General features: G+C 36.9%; 1 protein-coding gene across 1 annotated transcript in view; it reads right to left on the bottom strand.

Annotated features, from left to right (window-relative positions):
- Positions 1-21,716, bottom strand: part of UBR3 (ubiquitin protein ligase E3 component n-recognin 3) — a 121,927-nt gene that overhangs the window by 99,685 nt on the left and 526 nt on the right. The window contains exons 2-5 of the mRNA XM_059820115.1: positions 7,515-7,654; positions 6,953-7,111; positions 5,090-5,233; positions 4,413-4,462 (exon numbers count right to left, since the gene is read on the bottom strand). Of these exons, the coding sequence (XP_059676098.1) occupies positions 4,413-4,462; positions 5,090-5,233; positions 6,953-7,111; positions 7,515-7,654 (493 nt within the window). The remainder of the gene's footprint in view (positions 1-4,412; positions 4,463-5,089; positions 5,234-6,952; positions 7,112-7,514; positions 7,655-21,716) is intronic.

Here is a 21,716-nt window from a genome sequence, read left to right as displayed (position 1 = left end):
TTCTGGTTCAACTATCAAACTAAACCAGAAAAGCCCTTAATGTACTCTCTTACCAGAAAAATACTTTTACTGTTTACAGGAACCATGGACTCCATGCAACTCATTAGAAAAAACACAATTTTTTAAATTGCCTTTTTTCCCCTACAGGCAACATTATCATCTGCAAGTTCAGACATCTTCATCTATTTAATTAATTTTGTGAGGTTATCCACTTTGATTTCTGAAACTGATATCTAAAAAAATGTTTAACACTACAAAATTTCTAACTGTTGCACATCCAAGGTTTCACCTTATTCATCTGTAGGGTTTGGACTTTTTTGTTTTCTAAAAAAAAATATCAGCCAACATATTGGCTCTTAAAGTTGGCAACACAGACAATTAGCTAGACATTTTCTAATCAATATAAAGTTTTGATGCAAGAATAAAGTATTCTGACACCTTTAAGATGCCAGTCTAATTGCTTGTTCCCTACAGAATTATGGAAACACTTTACGCAGGCACTTGTCATCTGAAACTTTCAAGGCACACTGCAAACAAAACAGCAAAGGTTCCAAAATGCAATGCAAGTTAAAAACATCTTCACCACCACTTTACAAAATCTAACACTGGGTGTTAAAAAAAAATGTGACATTACAGGACTATATTAAATGCTGCATGGATCTTTACTAACAATGGTAGTCCTAATGAAACAGTGGAAATAAAGTAAGATTCCTACTGAATTTAATAAAATGAGAGATAATTAATGCAGATATCTACTGTTAAAAATAAGTAATCAATATCCTTCTCTAAGCAAATGCCATATTTTACTTCCAAACTTCACTGGAATGATAAAGAACCTGATACTCAAGAAGGGACTATCCTTCCCTGGGGAGAAAGATTATTCCTATTTTATATCTAAGGAATGACCAAAAGTATCGTGTTAATGAAAGGTCTGAATTTTCCTATCCTTTCAGTACCTCCATCTGAAAATTCATTTTAAGATGGACACACACTTGAACTCTTAGGTGTCCTGTGGTCTTTGTGAACACATGCTACTTTTGTACTTCAATTGGGAGCCAGTCAGTTCTCAGGATGTTGCCACTGCCCACTCCCCCATCAGAGGGGCCAAGTGCTCTAAAGCAAAAATCAGACCTGCTGATATATTGTTATGAACTGCAGGACTCTGTAATTTAAATCTCCTGCCCTGAAGAAAAGGAATCTGAATTCCTGCAGCTAGAAAGTTGATAGCTGGAGATCTCAAGACCTCTTCAGAGGTCTCAGTTAATCCAGAGTTGCTAGATGGGCCTTAACCAGAAAATACACATTTTGGTATAGAAATTGTGATTAATGTGTTGGATTCTAGCCTCCAACACCACTGCTCTGGCCAACAAAATGCATTTCCCCTTCTACAGTATGAGAAAAATTTAAACAATAGTCCTCATTGCAACTTTTGAAGTTATTTCACTAAGAGAAGAAAAACTAAGTGACTTTGAAAAATGCTTTCTTGAGAACTTTTTTTTCTCCCTCAATAATGTTAGACAGTTGGTTTCCATTGCTTCAGTAAGGTAGGATTAAATCTTAATGTCAAGTGCAGGAGTTTTAACAGCCTTGAGATAGTGAGTGCTAGGTCACATGGTGTTTGCCAAGCCCAGGGATAAAGAGTAAAGGAATGAGTAAGCAAATGTAGAACACCTTATTTTTACCCATTGGATAATGCTGTGTAAATATACCCAGATTACAGCAAAGATCTATGTAGATTTACTTTACATAATAGAATATTTAGCAATATGCCTAAGGTGTGACATATCTGTTGCAAATTCAGGTAAGAAACTTTATTTAATATTAGATACTATACACAGATTTTTGTACGATTACATTAAACAACAATGGGAGTCAGTAATTATATAACTGAATAATAAGGCATTCAGTGCTCAATAAACTACAAGGGCAGCCAAACAGACATATCCAACACAAAAAGGTTTATTTGTCAGTGTAGTAAGTGTTCATGGATGGGGTTTTATCTGATTCCTTAGAACACAAAAACTTCTTAAATAGGAGGACAGGTTTAGAGAGGGCCTTTTTTTTCTCCTTTTGCACAAAGTAAAACATGAGGAAGAAAAGCTAATAAAGGAAACTAATGGTGAGTTCTCTCCAAAATACCGCAGGATGGAACACAAACCATTTGAGAAATAAAGCACAAGGGAGCCTATACTGTTTCAGGACGGGAGTGGCAGAAGCAAACAACCCACAACACATATCTCAGGATACATCCATCCTTCAGATTCATTTTTAGCTTAGAACCATCTACTATTGTAAAAGTGAAACCAAATACTGAACTATGCAAAACTTTTCAAGCTATTTTGTTCCCTGCGAAATCACTGCTCTAATTTGTAGTCTATGTAAATTTTGTAATCTAGCCTTTCATCTGTGAAACAATGCTACCTTTAAGACTTACTTAATAAGAAAGAACACTAACCTTTCTAGATTAATCTTAAATACCAGAGGAAGAAAATCCAGTTAAAAGTGTACTCTTGCCACATTTCTTAATTAGAACATAGTTTTACTCTGCTATAAGAGAGTATAATAAGGCATAAAAAAAAAAAAGCTGTAAATGCCCTTTGTAACTTACAGGGGAGGGCAGGGGAGAAGAAGGGAAGTAATAAAACAAGATAAATGCTTCCTAGAGAAATGAGGAAAAAGTTATCTAGTAACATCAATTTTCTAACAAGCATTTCAGCTTTCCATGTGCACAGTTCAGTTATGGCTTTTGGATGAAAGGACTGGACTTTCTTATCAGCAATTCAGATCTGTCAAGCAGACCATGATTAAGAAAAATATTATAAAATGTCAACTTTCTTTGGAGATGCCACTAACTCAGGTTTTTTTGGTTTTAAAAAAAAAAAAAAAAATCAAGAAACTTTTGACATTTTTAGACATTTCCCATATTGTATCAATGTGATTTTATTAAAGATATGAAAGGAAAATTCAGAAGTGAAAATATATACTAAAAACATTTAGATTTTGAGTGCTTATTGTTTTATCTGCATGTTACTTCCTCATTCTTTTTAAAAATTTTCTAAATACAGATTTCAAAACAGGGTCTTGTGCTTACTTACAATGTATCTTAATAATGTAATTAACATCTTCAAATTGCTTCCAGGTATGTGAGTATATGTAGAATTTCAATTTAGAAAAATCACATCTGCGGTAACATAATAAAATATCTACATGTATCTTTACATCCTGGAGATCAGAAAGAAAAATCTCTCTAGAAAACAGTTACCTTTAGTAGGAAGCTATAATGCAGTTGCTGTAATCCCTCCCTTTTTCATTCATAAAGTATCTTTTCCTGATAAAAAACTCCTTCTCTCTAAAATAAATCTCTGTCTCTACCTCCCTCTTGGACTTCTTTCCCAAAAGAAATGTCAGCGATATCCAATCTCTCTTCAGACTCTTAACAACTTCAGTTTATTCCCCTCTCCTCATCACTTGAGGTTACTAACTTGAATTGCCACCTTCTTCGATGGGCCTTAAAAGTCATACTGTTAGCAGTCTGTCTTTTTTTTTTGCCTGTTTGTTTATCAAGCTATGGTGAAAAAACAACAAGCAATACTTTGAAAAATACCAAGTTATAAATAGCACTGCTGAAAGCCTAACAGATGCTCTTGTGCTCACTACAGAGGCAAACATGTCATACAACAGTTTTAGACATACACGAACAATTGTTTTTACTTCAATACTTGTTCACATAGAATTCAATGTAAGCGAAAATCCTATGAAAAACTATACTTTACATTATTTAAAAGTTTGTAATACTACCCTACCAGAATGGCTGCTAAGGCTTACTAGTTGAAATTAGCTTTTAAACAGTAGGGAAAAAAAATGAGAATAAACTGATAAAAGTAACTCTACCAGAATTTAACTTCCTCATTAAATTCCACTTATTTATTACAGCTCCATCTAAAAGGAGATTCCTTCCTTTTTACTCCCACTCAATGTGTTTGGTAAGTAAGGTCAAGCCTACCCATGGGAATTTATCTACAGAGAAATTCTCACTGCTGCTATCACCAGTTCAGCTGGATTCTCAAGTGCCAAAAACTGCTAACACCATTCACAGCATCACATGCTTTAACTTTGCTTTAATCAAGCCCAATTTACTTGATAGTGACTTTTGAACTACCTACACAAGTTTCTTCTACATTACATACATAAATTAAACTGAAATAGTACTAGCACAAATAAGGATTTTTCAAGAGGTCCTTAGTAAATCAAAGGCATGAGATCTATTCCTTTATATCTCCATTATTTCTAATTATTAAAATGGCGAGAGTATGTGGTCGATAGAGGAGTTAAGGTTTGTGGGATTTGGCTGCAAGCATTCTCTCCATTTAATATTCCGTTGCGTTCATTATAATCTTTAAAAACAGTCTCACCTCATCTGAAGAATCCCCTTGTCCTGATGTTGCCGTAGTACCTGCTAAACCTTTTGAAATAAAAAAATTCAGAGGTTCCTTTCATAAGTCTTATACTGAAAAGAGAGTATTTTACAATATTTAATGAGCCAGTATGAAATGAAACACTACATTAACTTTCTTTAAAAGATACACAGCAGTGGACTGAGAAGTTGGAGTAAGATTTCCAAGCAATATAGAATTAGGGATTTGCAAGCATGTTCCGTTGTAGAACTTCAACGTACTGTTTTAACAGAGACATGTTCTCTCAGAAATTGCAAAAAACTCTGATGGCCTTCAGTGATCAAAAAAAATCCACAGCACTCTGGTAAGAATAGGTGGCTTAACTTAGTTGCAGTGACAAAAGTCCACTACGAGCAATTTCATCATGCCTACTCAAATTCCACTAATGCTACAACTAGGAAATTATGTTTAGTATATTAGCAACAAAAAGTTAATACGTTTCGCTTTCTTGATAGAATTAAAATAAGTCCTGTAATTTGGTGGTGCACTAAATAACAGGTAATGCCTGAGGTTTCATTAAGATTTGTTGTGTTTTTTTTTTTTAATAAACTAAAAGAACAGTTTATATAAAAACCATCAATATATAAAAACCAGCAATAATCAAGTCTTTTCTTTAAATTTTTTTCTGCACAAACCTTGAACTGCTAATGTGCTAGTTCCAGCTCCTTGTTCCTGCATACCACATGCAATTTTATCCTCAGGAAATGCCAGTCCAGAGCCTTTCAAAGCAATGAGGTACTTTTCATGACTTTTCTTTGCACATGCATTCTCTCCAACACCTTGAATACATACGTGAAACAGCATTAAAATGCAACAACAGCTACTTGGCTCATATACTTTGTATTCTATACAAGCAATCTAAAAAATGGTCCACAACGTTTTAATAAGCTGTACAATTATGAGATGTAGAAACTAAAAAGTTTCTCCAGCTGATGAACTGAAATTCAAAAGACCAGAAACCTCAGTTTTTCCCCTCCAATACAGTGTTTTCTTCTCAATTATGTACTTTATTTCTATTTTACCAGCGCTGCTGCCATTAACGCTACAGCAAAAAAAGAATTTGTTTTGATATTTCAAAACAGTTGGATTTGGACAGAAAGGACAGGGACCTACGATTGCCATTTGGAAAAAAATAAACCAACAAAAAACCAGTAATGGTAATATGCCATATAGAATTTCTAATATTTGGAATTTTTCTTTAAAAGTTCAAGTTTTGACATCTGCAGTTAACGGAGACTATTCATAAGGATATCATCTTTTCAACTGTTTGCTTCAAAGTCACACTGCATACTCAGAACATAAAAATTTCCACAAAGAAATGGACTAAAAAAACCCCCAACACATTTGTTGTATAAGGAAAAAATAAACTTTAGAGGAGCAAATTCTGTCAAGTGTTTAAGGAAAAGAAAACATGAAAAAGATGATAGCATCTTTTTAGCTGTGCACCTTTTGCATTCAAAGTCAGAAGCGCAGGTTTTGCTCTAAAATCCCTTTCTTTGTTTTCACTACCCAGAAATTGTACCTACTCAGACACACATATTCTCCATTCCAAGAGTCCAGATAAGAATGCCTTACTTCCCATTCCCTCTCCACTTTTCTATCTCAGGAAATCCATCACACATAGGAAAAGAGAAGTCATTGAATTTCTCCCACTCAAATATTATTAAACAGGAGAGAAAAAGAGGAAGGAAACAAAATAAAGACAACTGTCCCTGAGGCAGCTTTCCTAAGCGTTTCTCCTTTCCAATAAAGATTTGGAGATTACCTGTTCTTCAACTAGCTGCTGCCCAAGCCAGTTATGGCAACTTAAATATACAGTAATTACTATTTGTTCCGTACCTATGCAAAGGAAGTATGCAAAGGACTCAAAAAAGACACCTTCTAATCACAAGAAAATAAGATGGAGTTAATTTATACTAGGTGGTTTGGGGTTAATAGTGACTGCCCAACAGTTTCAGATTCATTGCAATTTGGTACACGATGGAATAAATAATTGGGGGGTGGTAGTGGTGTTTTTAAGAAAAAAAGAAAGAAAAAAGGCTTTGCACAGAAGTGCAGGACAGACAATGGCCTTTCTGCATTCAGGTCTCCTCCAGTAACCTCTGTGAGAGCAGATCCCAAAATAAGTTAGACATATTCCACTTTGAGTAAGCTTGATATGCCTTATTGGGAAGTACAAAGCTGCGTGTTCACTTCACTTTAAAGAGAATGGATTTATTATAAAAACTCTTTTGAAATGATGTATCTTTACATAGTTATCTGGGACACAGAAGATAAGAGGTTTGCTCTTACAGGTCTTAATAAAAAATGTTTCTAGTCGCTCCTGAAGCCTACCCCCCCTTCTATCAACACCAAAAAAATATCCTTAAAAACATGCATTTTTCTGGGATTTGATAAGTCAAACAAAAACATGCAGAAACTGAAGCGATAAACAAAACTTATGCCCTTAAATTCTTCATAATTTGAAAATTTAATTATTAGAAATAACACAAACATACCAGAGCTAAGATCTTTGTAGAACTGTTGGCTAGTCAAAACCTGGGTAAGAACTGATCGCATTGCTCCTCCCATTTTGGTCAAGTCTTCTAGAAAGGAAACATGAGGCTCCAAAACCTGGAGGATTTTATGAAGGTCCTTCTCTGATGGCAGATCAAGAGCTGAAAATCACATAACAAGAACTTTTGGTGTAAATGTAATGTAATTTGGCCAAGACCTTCACAAGGCAGAACAGCTATGACCACCACAAAAGAAATTAATTCATATATTCATAATGCTCTAAAATTCAAATGTACAAGTTTCAAATTAATCCTGATTTCATTTTCTGGAAGAGCTCAACACAATGCTACGTAACCCTTAAAACATATTTAAGAAGCTCTTCAGCAGAGAACAATATCAAATCACCTAGCCAGGCAGTAACTTTGTTTGGAAAAGAGGCACAAAATTCAATGATGTAAACTATAGATAGCATTCATGTATTCATGTACTGTGTCTTCACAGACTGCAAAGCAAGAGGTAGCAGCATGGTAAGATATGCTAGATACATGCAAATTTAAAACATACCAGGCTCATTATACCCCTCTCTTAAGTGCTGAATAAGACTAAAGATGAACTGTGGAAGAACTAATTCTGACATCATCAACAAGTCTTTCGGGACACATGGAACATTTGAATTTGACTTAATCCGGTGTCTTTTACAAAACCTATAAAACAGATGAGAAAAATGTTAGCCAAGCACAGCTCAGCAGTTAACATATACTAAGAAAACCACTACTTTTTCAATTTTTCAGAGAGTATATACTTTTACATTAAAGGTGGTGCAGAAATGGTATTCTGAAATTCCAACCACTATGTTCAAACCCATTTTGTTTCTGAATCCAGCGAATTATAAAGGTGCCAATATTTTTTCCATTCTCAAAGTTCACATATCTAGCATCCCAGTTTCTTTCCATACATGTTAGAAGCATCTTCCATTGAAAAAATCAGAAGAACACTGAATTTTTCTTTATCAAGATATACCTCCCAATTTCTAAACAGCCTAATTGAAAATATTGAACTAAAACAGTTCCTCTCCTTTCTGTGAAATAGTCAGAAGCTGGCCCAATTCTTCAAGTCCTCATTCAGATAATGACATTTTTCATGTCTTTTGACATTAATAAAAACAACTTCCAAAAGCAGAAGACTTTGCAGGATCAGTATTTATTTCAAATGTATAGCAACTAAGATTTCCTTATCAAAGGATGACAGAAACACCCTGCAAAAATTGTGCAAATTGTTTCATTTAAAAAGAAAAGAAAACATTTTTTCTTTGAAGAATTCCTGTATGGTAGTAGTTGAGGCTTGGCTAATGCATAATGACATGAGGTTGAGCCAAACCCCATTAGAGCAGACAGAATGATTTCCCACTGACTTAACATGAGCCTGACTCAAGAGCCACTGAATACTTTTCTGCTCCCGATCTATTTTTAGAAAGGACATTTACCAACATCAAAGAGTTATTTACCCATATCAAAAAAGAAGCTAACAACAAATAGAGTCTAAAACCACATCATACATGAGTAAACTTAACTGGAAAGATTCACTAGATTTTACTAGTAATTTTTCAACATAAAGATTCAGAAATGGATTCAGCTTTGTTTGAATATGAAAATCATTTTCTAAATGTATTCAGGTCTGCACCATATTTGCTATGCCGTATTTTCCAGAAGAAGCCTGCTGCTTTCTACAACATAAGCCTTTCTTCTTTGAGGACCATTACAGTATCACCTTCAAGAGAGGAAGGAAATAGAAGAAAGCCACAAATCAAGTATCCAAATTTAGGACACAAAACAAAACAAACAAACAAAAAATAGGATACAAGTCCAGCAATTAAGATGGCATCTTCACAAGAATGGCTAGCATCTTCACAAGACTAAAGATTAAGAGCATCTCCTTTGCTCTTACACATTAGAGAGGACACTTTTTATTAAGAAAAGGTAAACAAGGACAGTACTAGCCAGATGATTTGCAGTTTGTATATACAACCTACCCATCCCTGGGGAAGGAAAAGTGCCTGACCAAAAGAGCTCAGTGATGACTGACAACTTTCTGTTAATTAATGCAAAAATGGATTTTTTTCACTTTTGTCATTCACTTTTGCAAATGACAGCCACAGAAGTTATGAAAAGTCATTCACTTTTTCACTTCTGTCATTCACTTTTGTCTCATCCATATACAGAAACCCGAACTGCCATAAATCACAAATGTGGCTTGATCTATGCTGCAATATGGTACCTCATTTATTATCTTAAAGGTATGTTTTCCCTTTCACCACTATCCTTATAAGAAGAGATCAAAAGTAAATAAAGACTTAAAAGACACACAAGGAAAGAATTGCTATGCAGTGTGTTTTAAAATCTTTTACTGGTCCCCCCTGTATATTTTGCATTCAGCCAAAAGACGTTTTCACTGCTATGAATATAAGCTTAAGAAGCCAGGGTAACAAAACTCATGTGTAAAGTGGTTTTGAATCCCAGCTTCTGCTAAGCACAAGACTTCCTTCCACAGAAAATAAAAAGCTCTGCTCCCCAAGAAGCCTATGCCAGCATACCACTTGTGAATCAGCCTATGGATTAATTATCCCAAATTTAACATATCCTGTAGTTGAAGATCATGAAACATGTCTTCTCTTGAGATTCCCAAGAAAGCACTATTGACTTACAAAGTGTACTATTATTACTATATTAATACAGGTTCTGGAAAAATCAAGGAAGAACCCAAATTTGATTCACTGTAAGGAAACATCCTTTCACTGCCACATGCACAAGTTACAGCAGTTCCAAACAGGGAACGATTTCTGGATACCAGGCCCTAAACCTTACAGTAGGAATGCCAATATCATTTTACAAGATGAGCCATATTCTATATTTATGGTTCAAAGGCTGCGGTATTAAAGTATTGTCCGAAATCAATATACTATTGTAGCTGTTCTTAACTAACAGCTAGAAACACGTGCATGGTAAGGATCCCAGAATATGCCCTTACTGACATGACTTGCCACTGGACAAGCTATTGGCCATACTGAATTTCAAGGGCAAGAACTAATCTAAGCCACAATGATCCAGAAAGCCAATGCTCAGATTTTATTATTTACAAATCAGGCTGAAGAAATCTTTCTGAGCCTAAGTTTATGATATTCACCCATGAGACTCTGTTTTATGATGAATTACGGAAAACCAATCCTGCCACTGTATGGTACTTCCACAATGCTGAAATACCAACACTCTGTTCTACTCAAAGCTCTACTGCCTTTACAGAGTGGTACACAATTCTTCTACAAATATTGACCAAAATGCCAGACAATGACTTGGAAGATCTTCAGAGTTAAAATAACAGCTGTTTTAACTAAAGCAGAGCCAGAACCCCAAGCTGTGCCAAGGAATAAACAAGCTGAAATTTCTTATACAGACAGAAAGAGATACCTGTGACAAACTTCTCAATGGGTTTCTCAGTCACTGGACAAACAGCAGACAAAGCTATTCCTTCATCAGTTCCTTATACTTCTAAAAAAGCTTCCTTACCACAGCATCAGTTGAAGAACTGTCTGTCTACATAAATGTACATTTCAAAATGCTCCTGAGACTATTAAAATAGGGATTTTTAATGGGCAACAAAAAGGAGCATTTTACAAATCTCTCCTGGTAACATCAAGCCTCAGAAATCCACCACTTGGAGAAGGCAGAAGTCTCTAACAGGGGGCAATGAAAGGTGGATATAAACTAGATATGAGATACATTTTTTTTCTAAAGAAGTTCAAAAATAAAAATACCTATGGAGAGGAAGACTGACTAGATAACTGCCAGATCACCTTGATCTAAGCTTTATTACCTGATTTCAATATTGCAAAATACTTCTGCCAACAAGCCTGTAGTTCCTATTTAATCATTAGTATTTCATATTTCTTGTGCTGCACAGTCTTCCTTGTAAATGTTTTTACTATTATACTACAACGAGCTTTAAGAATAGCAGTATTTCAGTGAGAGTACCAATTCAAGAGCCAGAGATTTTCAAACCCTATCTCACTGAAGGTCTAACATACTAAAATAGAAGTCTACGGGGAGACAAAATTATCGTCTTTTTTCCTTATTCTTTTCTCCGATTCAAAAATATATTGTGGGTTTTGTTTTCTATGCAGTTTCTTACTGTTGAAATTGCTTTTTCACAAAAAGACAAGGCTAATTTCAGCAAAAGGAGAGAATAACACAGCAATTAAATAAAACCAGAGCTTTAACAAGCAATTTTGTCCACATGACTTCAAATACAATTCCTGAAATTTCTTATGCTGCATTAATACCTTATTTGTAAGATGGAGAACATTGTTGACATCTACTGACTAAGGAATACCATGCATTATTAACATAAGCAACATTAACATCTCCTGAACAACCTTCACTTTAGACTTTCCAGATTCATTCCTTTCTCTCCTACTCTTTCCATCTTTAATAATTTTGCCGTGAATTTCCAAAATGTACTTTAGAAGTGGCTTCAGGTAAAATAACTCCTTTCCTTTAGGCTACAGTTTCACAACTGCTTAAGTTGAGCTAGGTCCTGCCACAATTCTGTGTTCAGCCCTCTTATTTGTTCCAGCACTGGCACTCGATTGAGCCAGTGTTAAACCAGCTCAGAAGCTAAGCTAGCAGAAGTTACTTACTTAAACAAACAAACAACCTCCCCCCCCACCACCACCACCCCCCCCCCCAAAAAAAAAAAAATTAATTGGGCCAACTTAAATCCACCAACACTCACAGACCTGCCTCCTTGGAAATCACACTGAAATCCCCGAATCATCCTGCCATCATCCCTTTCCTCATTCACCTGACAGGGAGCAAAATACAGAGAACAAAAACCTGAAAACCCAACAGCGCAGGAGGATGCTGTCCTGACCAACCAGGAGATCAGGTAGATACAAGGCTCACTGTGAAGCCAACCCCTCCCCTTCAAAGGAGAATTTTTAAAACTTCCCCAGTTATTACAGCAGTTGATAAATGCCTTCAGTACCAGCCAGACCACACCTTTACAGCTTTTGAACCTTTGCTCAGCCCTCCTTCCACTACATCCCACAGCACCTCAAGTTTCAGCTGCATTCCAGAAACTTGACATAAGTTCATGCACACAGAGAGGGACTATTTTTACCCTCACTCTTCTCTCCCTATTTTGTCCCCTGCCTCCCCATGTTTAAAAATCATTTGTTTTAAACTGGATCATAAAGCTGTCAAAAAAAGGCATCCCGTTTTCACAAGTCTTACAGCACTACCGCACTATGAGTACCTGACTTCGACAGAAGCTTTTAGGGACAAGAATCTGGGACCAAAGTGACAGGACCCACAGTGAAAACTACTGGAAATCAATTCCTAAGCAAACAAAGTAAACCTCTGCTTGATTCTTCAATTCAGTAACAATGTCATATCTAAACTGAGCTTTTATTTAAGACTCTACATGCATTTTGTACTGCATACCACGTGACTGACAATATCATGCGATGTTTCATAAAGTATTCAAACAAAATGAGTAAGTTTTGTACATAAGAGTTCAACACACTTTTTAGAAGAGTATGCATTTTATCCCCACTGTAAAACTAACACGCAAATGCTATTCTTATGTACACTGAATCTACAAAATAGATGCAAGACGAAAAATACGTTTTGAGTGCTCCAACTGTCTCTCAGAGTTCTTGTGAGCTGCTTTTTCATTCTCTACACACTGGTAAAGCATTTAAACATTTTTTCCTGCTTTTGCAGCTCACATGAAAACAAATCTTAATTCAGAACAAAATATAACTTGCATAATCAGGATTAGAAAATTATCATGATGAAAAAGGACTTTGATATATTGTAGCCTTGCTTTATGTAAATCCACTGTCCCTAACCAACAACAAACACAATGGTAACTCTGAAGAAATGCAGAGAAATAAAGTAACTGTTCCTCTGAAAATTAAGTTTTGTGTGTTTCCCTCCCACACCCTAGTAATTAAATTTCAATAGTTAAAATTCCTTTCACTGACAAAACAGGCTTCCAAAAGTGAATCAATGTGGTACTAACTTCAAGGTCTGAGGAATGACAGCTCTTCTGCTCTTTAAGAAAGCTGCAAGCTACAGAGGAGTTTAGAGACAAAACTGAGTACTTGCATTTCAGCTATTAGGGACTGCAAGAAGAAGCAAAGCCAACTGGAAAGAGATCAGTCTAACCCTTCTAACCAGGAAAGCTCCAAAGTAGAGACGCTAGAGTCAATAATGGAGGACAATGAAACATGACAGAAGAATTAATGGCTTCTCAAGAAGAAAAACCCCAACACACCTTTAAAAGACATCTTTCCAGGCTCTAAGCCTTCATGACAAAGCTGTTTGGCCATGTTAGGAGGCTAGAAATCACAGATTAGGCTCTTAGAAGTTATTCCCATCCTTGCAGAACAGCAGGAAGAGAGGCAGTGAGTCACCAGAAGCTCCCTTGGTGCTCAGTGCTACATTGAGTGCCCTTCAGTGAAGCTCTCTAGTTCAAAGAAAAAGCAGACAAAAAAGCTCTGCAGAAAAGCATTGCTATTATTCTCTGTTAGTCCTCAGACATAAACATCTTGTACAGTAGATAAAACTACAATGACTTTCATTAGTATACAAGTAGCCGCTATCAATCAGAAACAGTACATTTGGCAGTTTCAATTGTAAGACCTCAGTAATATAGTGAGAATGAGAAGAAATGGACTTCTGAGTAGAGCTGAGGCTGAGCCCATGTTTGAATGGACCCATAAAGTTCTTGAATTTGAACATTTTGATAGACAATAGAGTAATTCAAAAGAGTAACACAATCTTCTGCTGCAAAAATATTGTCTTTATAAAAAGGGTGGGATATAATTACTGCATTGTAATTGCATTTAAGTACAGCTTGCATTTACCTAGTTTGATCGAAAGGCCTCAATTTACACACAATTTAAAATATATTTGTACAATAACAGACACACAGCTAGCTAACTTACAAATATAGTACTCATTCTCCTTGAGGCAGCTTTTTCAAGTATCACAGTGATTGCAACGTGAAGCCCTTAAAAGTTAAAAGGGCCTCAGTTATGCTGTCAATGGCAATATTAAGATTATTTAAATTATCTTAATTAATCCATTTGCACGTATGAATACGGTCTCTAACCATTTTGTCCAACAGGAACTGCAGCCTTTTCAATTGAGAAAAGGAACAGTAGTTCTTAAATGAGCAGTTAATTTAGTATTTCACTGTACTGAAGAAGGCATTAATGAGAATACTCTCCAAACTCAACTCTAAAAAGCCATCTTCATGAAGGTTAACATTAAAGAACCCCACAGGAAAAATATTTAAGTTCAAAATTCTTTCAAAATTCTTTCACAGCATAGAGTCTAAAGGGTTTTGTTTTTTTTTTTTTTTAAATATGGACCTAAAGATAGATAAATTAAGATACAATGCATATTCTAGTTCTGGATGCTTAATTTCATAATTTTTAGGCTCTGATTTTTGAGAGTTCTTAGCCTTACATAGCATTCACAAAGCAGAATTCCCTGCTGACTTCAAAAGTAGGTCTGAAAGACAAGCAGATCAGCAAACAGACTATCTGGTCCTGAGCCCTCATCAGAGCCATCTTTGCTTGCCCCTCACTCTTCCCAAACCATTAATTCGAATACAGTCTCCCTGCCCAGTTGCTTTCAGAGTCCCATCAATTATCTACCTTAAGCACATGGACAGTACATCTTCTATTTAAAGAACAAAAATCAAGTTTCCAAAATAGAGTTAACAAAAATATTTTTCTGGCTAAGAAAATATCTTCCCAAGAAAATTTAAACAGGTCAAACATACAGCATGTAATATTTTGGCTAAAATACTTCATCTGACAAAGTTCTAAGCGACTGCATAGTGCTAGACAAATGTAAAAACAACCTTCATTTCTTCAGAATTTGAGTAAGATGTGTGGATTTTAATAAAAGCTATCAACTTAAGCTGAAGATGCCACTTTGGTCAGGCCTCCAACAGACAAGGTGCATATATATATGTAATTTGCAGTCTTCTTGGAGAGGTAAGCGTCCATGAGTTTCATACCAGAGCTATTATCGCTGCAGGTGCTATGCAGAAACGGAGAGATGCATCCTGATGAAGGCAACGGAGTTCATTGTATACTCCTTGTTATTGTAATAACCAAACAACTATCTCTATTATTTCAATGTAAAGAAAATTCATCATATTATTTTCAAAGCTTACTACCAGAACCCTCCATAGAGGAGAGCACCTAGGATACTATTATTTAAAATCACCTGCAGTTGTCAGATACGATGCCAGGATTTTTTTTAAATGTAAAATTCCTGACATTCTGCAAGTGATAAGGAAGAATGGCCTGAACTCTGAATCAACCTATATTAACTGTCATTAAGCAAGATCTAAGCAACAAAAGTTCTTTAGGAATGTGCTCCCCAAATATACACCCAAAAATCACGTTTATTCTGTTGCCAACAGATCCATCGACAGCTCCATGTAGATCAGATATGTACCAGACAAATAACACTCCACCCTGACATAGCAAAGTTACAATCCTGGACAGCTGATAGTTTCACAAAAGGGATAAAAGGAGCTTTAGAAGTTGGTGGGATCAGAGCAAAGGAACTGAAAATCAACACTGGTTAGCTCAAATCTAAACAAGACTTTTTCCACAGACCTCCAAAACACCAGTTCTTCTTAAACTGAATATATACCAAGGTATATTACAAAGCGATAGACAAGTGATACAATAAATAAGCCAATTTCAGACAAGGCAAGATATGCAGCAGTCATATCTTGTGAGCTCAATCTTCAGAGTACTGTTCTGTTCTTCATATCAGGCTGACCCTATCAGCAAGAGCTTTGGGGTAGAACCATCATTTATTTTAGGTTTGTTCAGTGACTAACACAGCAACAGTTCAAGCTTCTAAATGTTTAAAGTTACGTATATTGATACATTTAAGTATCTTAGTGACGCCTTTGAAACAAATGCATGTTTTTCCTGAGGCATGTATAAAGTACATGCCATCTAGTCAGGCCACAGCTCTAAAAGCAGTAATACAGAATTATCACTTGGCTGTTAACCATTTGGAAAACATTGCAGCAACTAATTTAGAGGCTGATGTACTCCTAATTAGAGACATTCTTAAGAGAAATCAAGACAGGCAGGCTTGTGAGCTGACTGTATGTCACGATGGACTTAATCAACAGAGCAATCTGAAATCTTTTTTGCTTTCCAAGGATAAGACCTAACATGAAGCTCTGCGAAAACTACTAAATGTTACTGTGGAATACTAAGCAGCAATACAAAATATTGAGCTTTACATCTGGGGGAGGTGGGCAAAGCAAATCAATTATTTACTGCATGATAACTGTAGTTCTTTGAAATGCTGTGGTCAGTGTGAATCCCAGCATGAATTCCCGTACCTTGTACGTGGAAGATCAGATAGTGGAGTTTTTGTTCTGAAGAGTCGCACCCAACAGAAGTACACGACCATGGGTTTATTCAGACTCTGATGCCAAGGTAACAGGCAGTACAGCTTAGACTTGTCCTCAGTCCCTTCAGCCAGAAGTCCTTGGTTGCTCAAAGGACTTCAAAAGCAGAGAAGATGTATGGAGTTGATAGAGATTCCACAGAATGCCATTTGTACCAGCCCAACAATCCTGAACAGAAGGACGTTTTTGCATAGTTTCATAATGCTCAGAGGCTAAACTCCTTGACAGTGTGTAGGGTCTCAGCCTGTTGATAAAGCATCTGTTCAGCAACTTCTTGAAGAAAGGTCCAAAAGAGCACTCTTCTCTCCTTGAGGCTGCATTACCAAACCTAGCCTAGGTCCTGGAGAACTGAAACCTTCTTGTCTACTGTTAAAGAATACAACTGATAGATTCACACTGGAAGGGACAACCTTGAAGCAGCAACATGCTATATGTATGCTGAACAGAAGATCCGCTGTTGCAAGACACTCCATAAAATAACCACATAATCTACTTAATGGCAGTAAAATAGTTACTACCTGTATGCCCGAGAACCTAGAGGCAGGCAGATCTAACTTTTCTGATTTTAAGTGGATCACAGCTGCTACAACCCAAGATGATACAAGAGACCTTGCCTGATGAACGTGCACAGAATACATCCAAAGGCAACTACTAATAATAGCTTCTCAACAGCAAGCCTGCTTTTTTATTGTCACTCTACTTGTTAAAAGTTTTTTCAAGTCTAGAATAGGAAAAAAAAGTCTTTTACTCTTACTTAGCAACAGAAAGTAAAAGAAATAGACTATATTCTTCCATAGCTCCCAGACAGCACAGCAAGGCCATTTCTATTGAAATGGGTTCCTGTAAGGAAGTGACTCTGAAAAAGGGATAAAATAAGGAATCAAGTCAGGAGGGAAAGAAGGATATGGGGACAGAGTAGCAAAGGTCATCAATAGTAGGTATCTACAGTCCAAAATTTAAATTTAACTAAAACTAACTATTCAATAATACTTACTGGGTGCAAACATTTTAATGCACTGAAAAAACAGAGCCAATTCTAAATAAATAAAAGCAGGAGAAATAATTTTTTCTAGCAGGCTAGAAACTAAGACTGTACTTCTCATACTTGTTGGCAGCGAGAGGAGGCAAAGAGAATTTTCCAGCCTTTTCATAAGGCATCATGGTAGACCTAATAAATACATCAGTCCCCAAGAGAGACATAATGAAAAAAAAGAAAAAATAAAAAGAGAGAAGTATGATCTAGTGTGCAGCTCAGACAGGATCTCCATGAAACCTACACTGATGTACCACTCTAAGACACAGAGCTAAATGGAAAGGTAAGTATGGCTCATTAGAGACAGGACTGCAGAAAGATTAGAGGTAGGCACCTGAAAGTGCTTTTGAACACATGGCATGTAACATCAATCTGTAACAGTTACCTTTCTTATAACTATAGGATTTTTACTTCACACATGCCTGCTGATAAAGAAATGGCCCACTGTCGCAAGTGGAAATTGATAATTTCTTAGACCCTTTGATATAAGTCATAAGAGGAGGCAATGCTCTATATCAATGGAGCCACTGGTTGCCATAACTACCACCAAATACACAGCAAACATCAATGCAAAAACCTGTTTAATGAAATTCTTAACCAGGCTTTTTTCCTTTCAGGACATGCAACCCTTGATGGAGATATTATTCTCTTTGTACTGTAATGCAGCACTAAAACATCTGCTTCCCACATGATTAATTTAACAAATAAGTCAACACACTGTGAGGCATACTCAGAAACAGGACACGGGAGAATGAAATAGCCAAAGCGTAGAGGCTCTCTAGTATATCAGGTTATTGTCTAAAGACTTAAAGGGGAATCAGAACAAGACAGCCACAGAAATAAGATGGTACTTATCAGTAACAGATTACTGTCTAGTTATACTCTTATTATAACCACATGGCATATTGCTTTCTTCAAGCTTATTTTATAAACTACCAAGTTTCATTATACCACAAGATCACCTACCAACCAAAAAATACTCCAGTCTGAATTTCCGCTGTCCAACTGCACGGCTTTTTTTCTTCCTCCAGCAGATGAACTCACCTGCTGAACTATGAGCATATGTCTACTATAAATGCTTTAGAACTGAAGATTTTGCCTTCTTCAAAACATTATTAATGATCTCTGATGCAGCTGCAAAATTTCATATGCTATCTAGCCATGGGCAAATGGGAGAGGACTACAAACTATTTTCACCTACTGACATACCACTGGATCTTAAAATCTATTAAGCCTTGTCACAGCTAGAGTTTTTAATACTTTGACAAGCAGCTACATTTACAAACTTGGATATTTTGTAAAGTCTAAGTTACATTCTAGTAGATCGGACCAACCGCAATTAACCTAATCATCAAAACCACTGAAATTTGCATGGGAATCAAAAGGTTCAAGAGTGTGACAATCTGATTTTTCTAAGCCAAATGAGAATTACACAAGGTACCTAAAGCAAATCAGCATCCATCTATTATGCTATATTCCAGCTTCCTTATATAAAAGGCATCAGAAATAAAAAATTAACAACTTGATCATCTCTAAAGTTAATTATAGATGTAATTAGTAATAAAAGATTAAGACACACACATCCTTATACCCTAGACCAAACCATCTCTAGATTTACATTAGCCACCCTGAAGAAAACAAAAAGATATTCCAGAGAGTAAGCTGGAGAGATTTCCTTTACAACAGATCAGTTAAGTAAGACTTCATCAGAAGTATTTTTTGAGATGCATCAAATCAAAAAACTCTGAATATGGAGACCAGATAACTAACCAACAGAAACAAACTACTGTTACTACAATATTCATATACAGTATCTACACAAAATTTTATCTGAGCAAGCAGATGGTAGATAAAGTTCGTAAGTAGGCTCCACATTTGATTCCCTTACTATTAATAGAAGCCTAGGCTGTGGTGGCCAAGGTTATATCGGGCTAGACACACTCTGGTTTCCTGAATCTACCATGAAGGTCTCCTAACTTTAACACGTAAAGCATTACCTTTGTAACTATGCAATTGATTTGTATACACAAAGTTAAATCAGTTTATGTAAACATGCTGCATTGAAGCAATTCAAGTCAGCAGGCAAAACACTGTGTGTGTTTGCACACATGAATGTTTTTACATTGGTTTAAGCTTAACTTACATTGCCTTGCATAGCAAACAAAGTTTCTAGTTCACTTAATTGCACTGGCTTAACATCAATTCTTTAGATAAGCAGAGTTACTTTATGTCAAGTGCAGGCACCCCATATACTGCCATGTATTGTCCTCCCGTACGTCCAGGAAGACTGGAAAATCTACTGCTCAACTCAAGAGTGTTGTTTCTGAAAGGACACTATGGAATTCTTTATCTACAACAATCAAACCTCGTGAAGGGACCTACCTCACACCCAAGACAATTTACTGTCGAATTCTACTATTAAAAGTAATAAGTAGGGTAAATATAACAGACGAATGAGAATATTCTTACTCCCTCAGGGTTTCCATCTGTTTACACTGCAAATTTAACAGCATTTTTTATTTCTTCTTTATTAAACCAACTGTTTAAAATATGAGAAGACAATTGTGAAAGCTGTAAACTCTGGGATGAGAGCACTATCAGAAGTAATTTTTATATTTACCTAAAGTAGATCAATTTGTCTGTGCTTTTATTAAAAATCCTACCACTAAAAGGAGATTCCACACTGAGCACTGGAAGAACCGATGTTACATTTTTTTGCTTACTTGTCAAGATGAAGGGGAACTGTTACTTCAGTGATCCTGAGGCAAGCAGAGTCACCAAGAGTTGAACAAGAACTGATAAAGAAAGAATCACTTCTAGAGTAGCCCCTTGAAACCACTGAAGATCAATGAAAACAAAAGGAGGAAAAAAATTATTCCACTGGAGAAAGTCTACCAAGAAGAAGAGATTCCACCAAAAAGGAAGAATAAGGAAATGATGAAGGCAGATAGTAAGAGAAACGAAGGGGCAAAAACATAACAAGAAACAAAGAATGAAGCCACCTCAAGGCCTAGAACAGGAGAACGGTGACTACAGACACAAAGAATCAGAGCCAAGATGACAACCTTCAAGGAACAGAAAAAAGAATTAGTGAAATCTCTACATAGAAAGGCAAAAAGAGAAGATGCATAGTGAGCGATGCGGAATTATACATTGTAAATGTTAAAAACATGAAAAGAACCAAGGAAAATGTTTTAGTATTTCTATATGTTCCCAGCGTTTTCTGCCAGGTACGCCAGAACTCAGGACTCATTAGGAAGAGATGAGACGGCTCTTATGAGAGCATGCCGTCTCACCAAGGCTAAGACAATCAAGACAAAGACTATTCTAGAAAGCTAGTCAGAAGAGAAGCCTCACGCAAGCACTCCAAACCATTTTCCGGCAAAGTCCTTAGCTCTCTGATGAATGAAGAGGAACATAGGGAGCTCCAAAAAGACACCCAATTGTGAAATTTGAAGTTTACTGGGCAGGTATCACCTCCACCCAGGAACTGGTTGACTGATATTTCCTTTCACCGTTGAGTACAAAGGGAACAACAGAGGGTATAATGAGGTACCACATTCCTCCTCTTCTGACCAGGTACTTGAGTCTTGCCTCCAGTAGGTCTGCATGCTTATAGAATACGAAGGACATCTGACTTCCCCAAAACCCTGTCCTGTTGTACCCATCCAAGAGTTACCGAATTCCTTGATTTAAAGCTGAGAATAGCAAAAACAGAAGGCAAGATGAACTGCAGACTGGGAAAACACACAAAAATAGCTCCCTCTTCCTCAATCTGTTCATTTTGGCCTATTTGCTCACGTGAAGTCCCGAAGTATTTGGAGGTACTTCATGGTTAGCTGTGCTAGGCCAAGGCAGCTAGCTGGGAGCTGGCAGGTACCGCCTCCCATGCACCCCGCCTTATCAACTTCCCTGACGGCAGGCACTAGGCGCAAGAGCAACGAGATTTGCATAAGCGTCCTAAAAAAAGGCACACGCACACCAACAAAGAAGGCAGGCACCCCGCCGGACCCTCGCCGGGGCTAGCGGCCGGGAAGGCGGGGCTGACCCCCGACTCAGCCCGGCCCGGGCGCCGTTTCCGCAGAGCCTCGTCCGACCTGCAGCCAGGGAGGGAGGCGACCCAGACGGAAGCAGGTGCCCCACTTACTCCCCTTCCCCGGCGCGCAGGGAGGCACCGAGCAGACGCCGAGCTCCGGACACACCTCTGCCACCCC

This window comes from Gavia stellata, chromosome 8 (assembly GCF_030936135.1).
Source record: "Gavia stellata isolate bGavSte3 chromosome 8, bGavSte3.hap2, whole genome shotgun sequence".
NCBI classification, from domain to species: domain Eukaryota; kingdom Metazoa; phylum Chordata; class Aves; order Gaviiformes; family Gaviidae; genus Gavia; species Gavia stellata.
This window is presented reverse-complemented; position numbering and strand designations above follow the sequence as displayed.